Source organism: Erigeron canadensis, chromosome 6, assembly GCF_010389155.1.
Source record: "Erigeron canadensis isolate Cc75 chromosome 6, C_canadensis_v1, whole genome shotgun sequence".
Lineage (NCBI taxonomy): Eukaryota > Viridiplantae > Streptophyta > Magnoliopsida > Asterales > Asteraceae > Erigeron > Erigeron canadensis.
This window is the reverse complement of record NC_057766.1, coordinates 29,679,683-29,692,058: the sequence shown is the minus strand read 5'-3', so window position 1 is coordinate 29,692,058 and position 12,376 is coordinate 29,679,683. Positions and strand designations below refer to the sequence as shown.

The following is a 12,376-nucleotide window of genomic DNA, read 5'->3' as shown; positions in this document are numbered from 1 at the left end:
TACATTCATACAATGTAATCGGGATATCGATATCATTTGATTGTTCTGAACTTTTTCCCTAAAGACCATCAAAATATTTACCTAGAAAGTTTTGGATCTAAAACCTATTGTGCCGAAAGAGTAATCTAACACTTCCCGTTCCGTGAACAAGTTAACTCCAAGTCTCCAAGTAATTAAAGAACATACAGTTTTAGCTAACAAGTAAACCAGCACAAAAGGAGGTATCCTGGATAAACCAAAATATGGACCATGAGAAATGAACATTCATATGACTTATAATTTTATAAAAATCAAATAAGAATGACGTAATAATATAGCTAGAGGTAAAATTTCACCATTTATATGTAAATTTGTTGAACAGGCTATACACCTTCAAATCCTTAAATGAAAATGAGTCAAATGGGGTTCGAAAAGTGGCTAAGTGCATCTAAACAAAAGCGTTCGAATGAGTTTGTCTTATAATTCGTCGATACCAATTACGATGCCGATCTTCCATACAAGCCGCATCAGCACTAATTGTCCTATGACAAAGATAAACTACAAAAGTTATATCAGTAAGCCGACAATATATCATGGTTTAAATCTTGGTACACGACATTAAAGTGATTCATGGATAGAATAATACTAAAAGAATGCAACCATCAGGGTGGTGGCTTAGTTTTAAAAGCTTGGTCTCTATGGGTGAAGATAACTAGAGGTCTGATTGTTCGAAGTTCGAATCCTAGAAGCAAAAATTTTTTAAAAAATAGAATATTAACGAGGTTCACTGGTAACGACTCCGGACTATTCAATTTTCGCCATGGGATTAGACGACTCGTAAAGCGGGTTAGATACTAAAGTTCTAAGGAAAAAATAGTATGCAAAAGTTCTAGTTTCATAATATGTCTGAACAAGGTCTCGTGTATAACACAATATTACCAAACAAGATCTAAAACCAGCAATAAGGAGTTGGCCTTATGTACCTCTCATATTCCATTCTTTTTTCCTAAACTTTGCACAAGCTATATCTATTTTATAATTGGTTTCTAAAATTTCAATTCAAACTTCACATCTCCACATATTTAACTTCCAAGTCTTCATTTACATCTAGCTTACTTCTCCTTTACCTAATATCTATAGTCACACGTATAAATACATGTTTGTATGTATGTCTCATCTACATTCATCTCTCTTTTTTCATTCAAAGGACAGGACACGACTTTCAGGCCAGCTAAAGAAAAATGGTGTCTCGTGGTGGTTCAAACTTCTTATTCCAACAAACCGGCTGCATTCTTCTTTTTGTTTTCATACTTGTGTCCTTGACTCCTTGGTTCCCCTTCAAGCAGAAGCTGCCACCAAGAAGTATCAGTTTTATGTGAGACTACTTTCCAATTTAAGTTCCATCTAAAAACATAGATATGTGTGGTTAGATATATTTACTAAAAACTGCTTTTGTATATATCTATCATCAGGTTCAAGTGAGCAATGTGAGCCGATTGTGCCATGCCAAGCCTATTGTGACCGTAAATGGGATGTTTCCAGGCCCTACTATCTACGCTCGGGAAGGCGATAGAGTCATCATCAATGTTTCAAATCATGCACAATATAACATGTCGATTCACTGGTATATTTCACAATTTAAGACGACTTTGCAATATTGTGGGGTATCTAGCTGGTTGCAATAATATTGTGTTCTGTTTTTTACTTTTTAGGCATGGGTTGAAACAATACGCTAACGGATGGGCAGACGGACCAGAATATATAACACAGTGCCCAATCCAGACAGGATGTAGCTATGTATATGACTTTAACGTTACAGGTCAAAGAGGAACATTGTGGTGGCATGTTCACATTCTTTGGCTCCGGGCAACAGTTTATGGTGCCATTGTCATTTTGCCCCGACAAGGAACTCCATATCCATTCCCGAAACCCAAGAATGAACACGTCTTAGTCTTTGGTAAAAGACTCGCTCTGAACTAAATACGTGAAACAAAATAATCCCGAAAACTGTCAAACAAAAAACCTGAATACCGTATTCTATATAATATTAGTTTGATATAAGGTAAGCCTAATATCTAAGGGAACATAAATTGTTAATGCAGGGGAATGGTGGCATGGTGATGTTGAAGAGATTGTGAAGCAGGGGAATGCCATGGGTCTGCCTCCTAACATGTCCGACACCCACACCATTAATGGCAAACCTGGCCCATTGTTTCCTTGTTCCGAAAAACGTAAGACATGATTTATCATTTGAATTGTATAAAGTAATGACAACTTTATTTCGGCTAACAGGTTATGAACATCGTTTTTACATGCTTTTCAGACACTTTTGTGATGGAAGTTGAGCAAGGGAAGAAATACCTTCTGAGGATCGCAAATGCTGCCCTCAACGACGAGCTCTTCTTCGCTGTTGCTGGGCACAACATGACAGTGGTTGAGATTGATGCCGTTTACACAAAACTTTTCACCACCTCGGCGATACTAATTGCCCCTGGCCAAACAACAAATGTCTTAGTTTATGCCAACCGTGCTCCAGGACGGTACTTCATGGCGGTCCGACCATTCCAGGATGTTCCAATTCCCGTAGACAATAAAACAGCCACTGCCATCCTCCAGTACAAAGGCATCCCCCAGAAAGAAACACTGTCGGTGTTCCCACAGGAGGTTGGTCTGCAATTCAGTTTAGAGCTGATAATCCAGGAGTTTGGTTTTTTCATTGTCATTTAGAGTTGCATACTGGTTGGGGATTAAAGACCGTGTTGGTCGTCGAAAATGGGCCTGGAAAAGGTCAGGCCGTCCGTCCTCCGCCTAAGGATCTTCCACCATGCTAAATCACCAGATTCATGATTTATCTCGAATATAAGTATAAATTTGCAAAGTGTTTGACAAAAATGTAAGCAATCATAAAGAAAATCATTTGTTTATTCTTTCATTTTCAATCATGTGTTGGACAATTTAAAAACAGATGATAATGTTTTGATATCTACAGCATAACTTATAAAATACAAACCCAACAAGAAGCTTTAAATCAGCTTTTGCAATATGTTACAATTACATACCTTTTATCCTACCTAAAGTTTTCCAGCAATATGAGCCTCACGCTTCCTCAATGTCGAAGAACTCAGTTTTTCCCCACTAGATTCTTCAGATACAAGATTTACAACTTCAACCTGCAAATATTCAGGTACTCGGCCATTATCTATGACTCTGTGAAAAGTATTAGAGATAACCGGAGATCTCATTTCCCATCCCCGATCTCCACTCATAGTCCCCATCCTAGTCATGAAATAGAATTACATCCCCAACAGGGATCAGGGATTTCTATTGGGGATTCGGGGATCACAGATTTCCATCCCTAAAATAGTTGTTGTGTGCATATCATTCCTACTCCTAATTTTCTCTCTATAAAAAAAATGAAACTGTAGAATCTACACCTTTAATGGTGAAAGGCCATTCTCTGCTCTCTTTTTGTTTACCAACAATCCACCTGGTAGAGTCTCCTCACTGACAGAAATACAATGACCATCCATCACAAGATACTCAAAAGAGTGTAATCTCCAACTATTCTACTAATTTATTTCAAAGGAAACTGATATAACAGCTTTAAACCCGTAAAGTACAAGCTCTTCAACGACAAGTCACGCTATGAAGAATTCGTTAACAAGTGGTTAAGTAACAAACTCGGACACGAAGCAAACCTGACAACAATAGCATCAAGATCCTTATCAACAACTGAAGGACCATACGGATCCGTAATATGTTGAACTTGCACTATAAGGTTAGGCTTGATTGACTGTAAAAGAGAAAAAACATGAAATTCACAAACGGGTCATGTTCAATATTTCGTAAAGATAGAGCATATAAAAGATTCGTCACCTTAATATAATCTTCAACAGCTTTGATTCTCTGCTCAATAGGCGTAATCAGATGAGCAAACTGAAACAGAATGTGAATAAAAGTTTTAAGCTTTTGACTAAAAACGTTATTTCCTTTTTCGGGCAAGCTAAAACATCGAAGGAGCAAACCCGTACCTGCTTTCTAGACAACATAGGACCGTCAAGAATACCAACGACAACTCGCTCCCTAGCCAACTCTGCAGCTACCTACAATAAACGTTCACATGTGACCGAATTAAAACCAAAAATATTGCTCTAAAAATGCAAACAGGGGAGTTTGTGTAGTTTAAGCAGTGAATGAAAAACACATAGGCAAACAAACCTTAAGAAAAAGGCGATGACCATCGTGTAAGCGATCAAATGTACCTCCTAAAACAACAGCCCCATACGAATTCGGTCGGCTAACCATCGATGAAAAATGTACAAGCTCTGGAATTAAGTCCTTGTTTGTCATCTTTTCTTCTACAATCTATGTTTAAAATTAAGAAATGTATATGTGGTTTATATAACTAAATTCTAATTTCTATAGTCCTATAGTGACTATTTGGCAAGGTACTAAAATTTATTTGTATTGCTGTTATAATCACCTAATTAATTAATTGTAATTATTAAGTAATAATTTGATATTACAATCAATGTACGCTTATACGTAATTACGAATTGGGGATGGCGAAAAAGAAAAGAAAAAATGAAAAGATTATCATACCTTTGTTGTGTACACGATGATGGCTCTGATGCTCTCAGTTCAAAGCTGCAACCATAACCTTGGAGAGGGACGGAAGAACAACTTCTGAAAACATGAGGGTGCGGATGTTAATAAACTTCAGGGGTGTTTGGTGCCAGATAAAGGAAAGAAAAAATATTACGAGTATTATAAATATGGTTTTATTATTACTCGTATGTGACTATATTCATTTATTAACTTACATTCTCATTTTTTTTTAAACAGTCCGTGAGGAGATACCTCATCATATAATAATAAAAAATAAGCTGTATACGTATTTTGAACTATGAAATGTAAACCATAAACTGTTATAGGTGATTTAAAGAAAAAATCTCAGAATATGTCACTCTAGAGAGTCGAACCCATGACATGAGGAATGACTTCAGTCAGTTGATCTAGCTTTTATTGTCATTTATGTTTAAGTTTTTAGTGCCTATAAATAGTCATGTGAAATATATTAATGAAAAAACTCTCTTAATATACATTTCTAGTTTGCTATTGTTTTATTTCTTATTATAAATATAAATATTTTATGTTTGTAAATCGTTGTTTTACCACAGAACTTTTGCTATTTGGTTTTATATTGCCCCAACAAGGGATGTGGTTCCCTTAAATTACTCCACTTAATTAGTTAAGTTGAAAAAATCTTAACCTTTAAATTAAAATCAAAAGTTAAGTTTAAACGAATGATATTTTAAATCCTAACTTCTAATTTCAATTAAATGGTTAATATTGTATTAACTTAACTCCTCAATATATTTTCAACTTTAGATCTCCACCCATAAAAAAGATAGCCACAAATATTCCCAAATACAAAAATCCCAAACTAAAATTTTAAAATAACAAATATATCCAATGTTAATGAGATCAAGGATAGGGGAATTAAATCGTTGAAATGAGTTTTCATTCTTTCCGCATTAAATTTGTTTTATTTCTTGGTTTGATAATACTATATGTATTCTTTTTATGAATTAATAATAAAACAATATCTTTTTTATTATTAAATAACATAATATTTTTTTTGAACACACAATTTCTTTTTGATTAAATTTATTTCTATAACATTTTCATTCTCAAAGAAATTACTTTTAAATTATTAAAGTAGAATATAAAAGCTCATTTATAGATACGAAAAACTAGTTTACCTTATAAAAATTGGTTAGACGTTGTTAGAATAAATCGATTAAACCGTTTGATTTGACTATAAGGAAGCTTTACCAGACAATCACTTGTAATTAAAGGGTTTTGTTAAATAAAGTCCTAAGGGCTTTCGTTAAGATGTATTAATTAGTTGTACACCTAACATAAAATTCAAAAGATATGCTTTTAATATGATAATGTATAATTTTTTTGTGTAAGCCTTAAGAGCTTTGATTAACAAATAGAAGTACAAAGATTATGAAAAGTATCAAAAGTTCAAATCCAAATATTTGTATTTTGATCTTGAAATTAACCTCATGTATTATGTTTTTTTCTTTATCCCTTTCAAGTTTGGTAGTTTTGGTAAAAGCTAATATTTGTCGTTGAGATAAAAAATAAAAATCCCGACCATTTAATTTCTCAATTTTTTCTTTAAAAGAAAAAATTGTATAAAGAATATTCTGATTCCCAAAATCATGTGCAATGGAGAGTAACTTGTATAAAGAGAATCCACGTGTCTAGTTTCCAAATGTCGATCATTCAATCCAACGATCCACATTCTTTTATGTTGTCACTCCCTTTTGTTTTATATTTTTCTGGATAAACGAAAAAGGGTCAAAAAGCGTCACACTTTGGCGTCCACTCTACGACCACCCTCCTTTTCTTACATAAATTTCTCATTTTATTATAATTTCTCTCTCAATTGCTCCAGAAAATTCTTTCACTGTAAGTTTTTCATTTCATTTTCGTCTCTTATTTTGAATAATCATAATCATGCATGAAAGAAATGAAAGTTATTAATCAATCTGCGATCAGAGATTATTTATTCTATTTTACTTGAGTAAACTTAGCGAAGCATTTTCAGATTGATTTTAATGATTAATTGGTTACACTCGAGGGCGATTTTTTTTACTCAGATATACGCGGCCTAACCAGAGTTGTTGCAAAAATCCTAACGACTAGGTTACCTTGGAGTTGGTTATATACTTATAATAATGAATTCGATATTGTTTGTTGAAAAGAAATATGATTTGAATCATTTAATGCATAGAACAAAAATAAGTAAAACGAAAAGGCCACGGTGAGTTTGATAGTAATGTTAATATATAGTCATATACTCATATGCCCGCGGGATGCGGTGGTGGTGTGGCGGCGGCGGCGAGTAGTGTAGGTTATTGATGTAAAAGAGGAGTGTAGTTATTTTAGGAGTTTAGGGTAGATGTTATTTCATTAAGGTTATTATAGGTATTTCAAGTAGATATTTAAGATGTAGATGTTTAAAATAGTGAATAAAAGGAAGGGACATTTTGGGATTATCAACAACTTAGTTGAAAAAAATGGAGGGAACCAAATGTGTAGATATAGATATAGACATGGATTGAGATTCGCAAAAGTTAACAAAGTTGATGATCTTGACCATTGAATTAAAATCAAGGGTCAAGATTCAATGATGATTTCTTAATCTTAACCCTTGATTTTAATCAGAAGATCAAAATGCTTTCAACTTTACTAGTAAAGTTGAAACCAACTTTAGAGGATCCTCATCCGATGGATATAGATATAGATAGGTATAGAAAGATTATTATATATTTTTGAATTATCTGGTTGATTAGTGTGATTGTTCACTATTCTTGACATGTTCCTTCATCTTGTGTTAGGCCAGGGTGAGTTTGATAGTAATGTTGGTGTAGGAAATAGATTGATTAGGGTTGGCCATTAATATTAAAATTATATATTTTTGAATTATGTCGTTGATGAGTGTGATTGTTCACTGTTCTTGACATGTTCCTTCATCTTGTGTTAATCACCGTATTATTCTTCATTTCTTTGTTTGGTGACGCCAAATTCATTCGTATGTTATGTTAAGCGTCACAAACTCATTTTTTGTAATCCTTTTTTTGGTTAAAACTTATCTTACTTTTTCCACCCAAAGGTAGTGCTAACTAAATTCATGAATAAGATGACAGTTAATAGAGCACTATGAGCCATCACATTGAAACAATTCTATCACATTGTCAAATAAGCATCACATTGTCGTCAGCCTCAACTCCTTTTTTCTCTTTTTACTCGAAATGATTACATATCATGAGGCATGCCTTGGCTTCTCCATGTGGTGTGTGATGTATTGCTAAAGTTGGTTAGATTGTATCATTGGCCTAATGTTAGATTTGTGTTTGCTTGCATTTTTTTTATAATGAACCAAACAAATTCTCATATATTGAAGGTAAACATGGCTAACAACGAGGCAAATGGAAATGAGAAAAGTTCTGGAAGTAACCGTGCCGTCCTCAATGAAAGGATTCTCAATTCCATGTCACGAAGATCTGTTGCTGCTCATCCCTGGCATGACTTGGAGATCGGTATAGCTTATATTTTTCTTGCATATCATTAATGAATATTCATTCATATTGTGCATAGTATATACCGTCTTGTTACTTATAGTTAATCAAGCCCACAAGTACGATAAACACAAATGTTTAGATAAATCCCTTATGTGATTAGAGAAATAGTTCTGATTGATTGTGATCGTGTTCTTAAAGGTTCTTTTTATTCTGATATATGCAGGGCCTGGTGCACCTCAAGTTTTCAACTGTGTATGTTTGACAATAATTCTGCCAATGGATGTTCAGGAACACTATAATTTGTTTCACTAATATTGTGGAAGTTCTACTTACGTGTTGCAAGTATGTGGCAGGTGGTAGAAATTGGGAAAGGAAGCAAAGTCAAATATGAACTCGACAAGGCAAGTGGTTTGATTAAGGTAAACTTCTTGTTACTCGCTTTTTTTTAATCAAGTTTCCTTTGGATAGTTAAAGACCTAAGGTTCTGGTCGCTTCCCTTAGAAATTGTGACGTTTTTCATAGTTGTTAAGGACCTATTTTCATGTAGTGCTAGTTGCTCTTGGTCCACAAGGATCTCCTATTGTGTCTTTCTTAGAGGATAGTTCGGGTCTGAACACTGTTCTTTTTTTGGTTTTTTCTTCTTAATTCAAACTAGTTTAAGTCATCCTTATATCATCGTTTTAGTATCTTTATCTGTTGGTATGTTGGTGATGGATTAAAATCTCTACAAATAGGTTGATCGGATTCTCTACTCATCAGTGGTTTACCCACACAACTATGGTTTCATCCCTAGAACGATTTGTGAAGACAGCGATCCCATGGATGTGTTAGTATTGATGCAGGTGCTCTTATATGATATTATGATATGGTGAAACTTAATTGCAGCTTAAAGTTAAATTATATCTCTGCACCTGGTATTTTAATACACACTTGTAATCTGCGTTGACAGGAACCTGTTCTGCCTGGCACCTTCCTTCGTGCACGTGCTATTGGATTAATGCCTATGATTGATCAGGTACAATAAATATTCGTCTTGTATTATGGATTATTTGTGATTCATATTGTTTGTATTTTCCTTTTTTTTTTAATTCGTACGATCCTTATGTATTTTAATTTACAGGGTGAAGGGGATGACAAAATCATAGCAGTATGTGCAGATGACCCTGAGTTTCGACACTACACTGATATCAAAGAACTTCCTCCCCACCGTCTTGCTGAGATTCGACGTTTCTTTGAGGATTGTATCCGTCCCATGCACTTGTTTATAAAAAGTAGCCCTTTGTTATGTTATCTGTGTTTTTTGGTTTCGCATACTCTTCCTTGACTTGATTGATGCAGACAAGAAGAATGAGAACAAATCAGTCAAAGTCAATGACTTCTTACCTGCCGAGGATGCAGTCAAAGCTATCGAGTATTCCATGTGAGTTATTGTAAACCCAGAATGTTGCATCTATCTATGTGTTTCTTGCGTCTGTTGTTTTAAATGAGATATTTGTGATGGCAGGGATCTGTATGCCTCCTACATTGTTGAAAGCTTGAGGCAGTGATTTGGTTGGTTATTGGAGTTGGTTGGTGCAGAAACTTGTAATGTGATAGGATTGTCAAAGAGATATATGAGAAATGTGTAATGAAGAATGCTTAATGAAAGTGTAAACTTCATACTCTTAACAAATAAAGACCTGTTTCAGAGAAGTATATGGTTACACTGTTGATATCTTTCAACAGTTATTTCCCTTTAGATCGTTTATATTATTGTGACATCTTGAATTATAGTTATGTAGTCGTTGGCTGTGTAGCCGAATCAAATGTTAGTTGGGAACGGTTTTCCAACAAAAATATGCAACATTGTTACTATTGGTCAGCTCGGTATCCATTAGTTTGCCTAAGGGCCATGCTTTTTAGTATTAGAGTATCAAAATTGTACCTAGGCCTGCTGTCTTACATTTATAGTTGTAGGCATGGGTGCAACATTAACCTTGATTATACTTGTTTCTCTTGACTCAAGTATTTACTGTTTAAGGATATTAGCTTGTGTTTTCTGGACAGTTTTCAGTGTATCTGTGAACAATAAATTTCAGATTTACTGTAACGTTTAGCAGTGACGGTAATTATTTGAATACAAGATGTTACATTATTTTCGCAATAGTTGTCACACCGTCGCCAAACAAACAATAGAAAGACATTCATTATGGAATTTCAACATCCATAATAAAATTTGATGATCAATTAACTAATTTCATCCCTTCATAGCTGATTTTCTGGTTCCCCTTCTGACCCTGAACATTCTCCTCAATAGGAGATTCAAGCAGTCCCTTCTTGACTTCATTTGTGGAATAGGGAAGAAATCCTTTTTCTTTGCAACTATCAATTGCTCCCTTAAACATGTCCTCCAAATCATACTTAAACTCAAACCCCAGATCGATTAACTTCTTAGATGAAAAAGAAACTGTCGGTAGCTCATCATCGATTCCTTCAAACCTATGAAATCAAATCAAATAATCATTATAATGATTTAAAACACAAGCAACAACAAGATAAAAGAAAAACATCAAGTTTAATGTGTACTTACTGAGTGGGAACATGATACTCTGGCCATTTTTGTTTGATCATTTTTGCTAGTTGATGGATGGTGGCATCTTGTTTAGAACAAATATATCTTCCTTCGGCTTTAGGGTTCTCATAGAGATATATATGACACTCACAAAGATCATCCAAATGCACATATTGACCTTGTTTTATTATCGAATAATGTGATTCTTCACCTGCAGGTTTAGAGTAGAACCACAATCGATTAAGTAAATGACTCGATATATAATCATCTTTGTTTATTTGAAATGTGGGTATGCTACTAACCATTAATCAAAGAAAGTGCAGTAATGAGGCTTGGAGGGAATGTAGGATTGATGAACGGACCAACTACTAATGGCGGTATGATACTAATGAAATCAATGTTGTTTTCCTTTGTCGCTTCCCATGCTGCTTTTTCTGCCAATGTTTTTGATACGAAATACATCTGTTTGTGTACAAAATGGTCTATTGAGTATATGTTAACCAATGACTAAAATTTGCAAACAAGTCGAACCAAAAGAAACTAATTACCCAAGCAGTCATTTTTTTGGAGTAAATGAAGTCCAAATCGCTCCAATTTGACTCATCATAGACTGGAAGTTGTTTTTCTTGCACGTTTACGGTTCCAGCAGAAGAGGTGTAGACCAGTTTCTTGACTGTTTTGGCTTTGGCACATGACCTTATGATGCTTAATATACCTTGAATGGTTGGCTTTATGATTTCATTCTGCAAATTTACATTTGTCTCATGTTGTCATAATGTCATCCTACTAAAAGGATTATATAAATGTACTAGAGCAAATATATATATATATATATATATAGAGAGGAACAATCAAATAAGAACGGTTTTAAAATAAGAACGGTGAGAACACTTAAAAAACATCATTTTGATGCATTAAAAGTCCATAAAACTAACATAGTGCTTAACTAATTATCATTATTTAAGTGTTTAACAACACATTGATCCGTCAAAATCGAAAAAATCAAGTTTTTTGGTGGATGCATTATTTTGAAGAATATGCATCCTAGATGGATGCACAAAACAAAAAACATGATTTTCTTGATTTTGACAGGCCAATGTGTTGTTATACACTTAAATAATGATAATTAGTCAAGCACTATGTTAGTTTTATGGACTTTTAATGCATCAAAATGATGTTTTTTAAGTGTTCTCACCGTTCTTATTTTAAGACTGTTCTCACTAGATATATATATATATATATATATAAAAAATTAAAAGATACAATATATTGTACTACCTCAGGGTCCTTAGACTGGAAGTCCATAGGAGTGGCCACATGAAACACCCCATGACAACCTTCAATGGCTTCATCAAAGCTTCCTTGTTGCGTCAAATCCGCCTTCCATAATGTCAAGTTTGTTTCGGCTTTTGGTAGTTCTAACAAATGTTTCACTTTCTTCATGTCACCTGTATGTGTTATTAATCAAGCGTAAATTAAAAGTATATCGCTTTTATCATAAGTTATATACGTACGCAATTTTTACAATGTATACTCGTATACAAAAAGGTACGTACCAGGGTCACGAACAGTTGCACGAACAATGTAACCACGTTCGAGAAGTCTCATAACGAGCCATGAGCCAATGAACCCGGCAGCTCCTGTGACACAAACGGTGGGTGGTGAATCTTCTTTCATAATAATGTTGTGTTTGTGCTTTTTTTGGAAGGCTGTGTTTATGCTTTTTGAAGTAAATTTGATGGTT

At 34.3% G+C, this 12,376-nt stretch overlaps 3 protein-coding genes and 1 pseudogene across 6 annotated transcripts; 2 read left to right on the top strand and 2 right to left on the bottom strand.

Annotated features, from left to right (window-relative positions):
• Positions 1–1,031: 1,031 nt before the first annotated feature.
• LOC122605927 (phosphopantetheine adenylyltransferase-like) lies at positions 1,032–4,703 on the bottom strand. Of its 4 annotated transcripts, none has more exons than XM_043778890.1 (9): positions 4,582–4,703; positions 4,198–4,344; positions 4,011–4,082; positions 3,856–3,915; positions 3,678–3,772; positions 3,414–3,483; positions 3,039–3,149; positions 2,341–2,806; positions 1,032–1,328 (listed from the first exon to the last, which is right to left on the bottom strand). In XM_043778890.1, exons 2-7 carry the CDS (start codon positions 4,327–4,329, stop codon positions 3,051–3,053), a joined length of 528 nt encoding a protein of 175 aa, XP_043634825.1. In that variant the 5' UTR covers positions 4,330–4,344; positions 4,582–4,703; the 3' UTR covers positions 1,032–1,328; positions 2,341–2,806; positions 3,039–3,050. The 4 variants fall into 4 exon arrangements, with proteins under 4 accessions (XP_043634825.1, XP_043634826.1, XP_043634824.1 ...); XM_043778891.1 differs by having other exon boundaries at positions 2,341–2,470; XM_043778889.1 differs by having other exon boundaries at positions 2,341–3,149.
• Positions 1,200–2,818, top strand: LOC122605928 (annotated as a pseudogene).
• A 1,665-nt stretch (positions 4,704–6,368) lies between the features above and the next one.
• On the top strand, positions 6,369–9,773 carry LOC122602691 (soluble inorganic pyrophosphatase 1-like). Its single transcript, XM_043775277.1, has 9 exons — positions 6,369–6,465; positions 7,964–8,099; positions 8,305–8,333; positions 8,435–8,500; positions 8,816–8,923; positions 9,031–9,096; positions 9,202–9,322; positions 9,420–9,501; positions 9,586–9,773. The coding sequence occupies exons 2-9, from the start codon at positions 7,970–7,972 to the stop codon at positions 9,626–9,628; spliced, it is 645 nt and encodes a 214-aa protein (XP_043631212.1). The 5' UTR covers positions 6,369–6,465; positions 7,964–7,969; the 3' UTR covers positions 9,629–9,773.
• A 367-nt stretch (positions 9,774–10,140) lies between these two features.
• LOC122602690 (dihydroflavonol 4-reductase) lies at positions 10,141–12,376 on the bottom strand. The gene is made up of 6 exons (XM_043775276.1): positions 12,189–12,376; positions 11,911–12,080; positions 11,181–11,375; positions 10,935–11,094; positions 10,651–10,843; positions 10,141–10,559 (listed from the first exon to the last, which is right to left on the bottom strand). The coding sequence occupies exons 1-6, from the start codon at positions 12,307–12,309 to the stop codon at positions 10,304–10,306; spliced, it is 1,095 nt and encodes a 364-aa protein (XP_043631211.1). The 5' UTR covers positions 12,310–12,376; the 3' UTR covers positions 10,141–10,303.

Bases quoted from the DNA above. Each gene is read 5' to 3' on its own strand.
- LOC122602691 (XM_043775277.1), top strand. From the start codon at position 7,970: ATGGCTAACAACGAGGCAAATGGAAATGAGAAAAGTTCTGGAAGTAAC. The intron at 8,100-8,304 runs GTATAGCTTATA...TGATATATGCAG, and splicing joins CTGGCATGACTTGGAGATCG to GGCCTGGTGCACCTCAAGTT. The intron at 8,924-9,030 runs GTGCTCTTATAT...CTGCGTTGACAG, and splicing joins ATGTGTTAGTATTGATGCAG to GAACCTGTTCTGCCTGGCAC.
- LOC122602690 (XM_043775276.1), bottom strand. From the start codon at position 12,309: ATGAAAGAAGATTCACCACCCACCGTTTGTGTCACAGGAGCTGCCGGG. The intron at 12,081-12,188 runs GTACGTACCTTT...TAACACATACAG, and splicing joins TGCAACTGTTCGTGACCCTG to GTGACATGAAGAAAGTGAAA. The intron at 10,844-10,934 runs GTTAGTAGCATA...CTAAACCTGCAG, and splicing joins TGCACTTTCTTTGATTAATG to GTGAAGAATCACATTATTCG.
- LOC122605927 (XM_043778889.1), bottom strand. From the start codon at position 4,329: ATGACAAACAAGGACTTAATTCCAGAGCTTGTACATTTTTCATCGATG. The intron at 4,083-4,197 runs GTTTGTTTGCCT...CGTTTATTGTAG, and splicing joins GTCATCGCCTTTTTCTTAAG to GTAGCTGCAGAGTTGGCTAG. The intron at 3,150-3,413 runs GTGTAGATTCTA...GAATATTTGCAG, and splicing joins ATGGCCTTTCACCATTAAAG to GTTGAAGTTGTAAATCTTGT.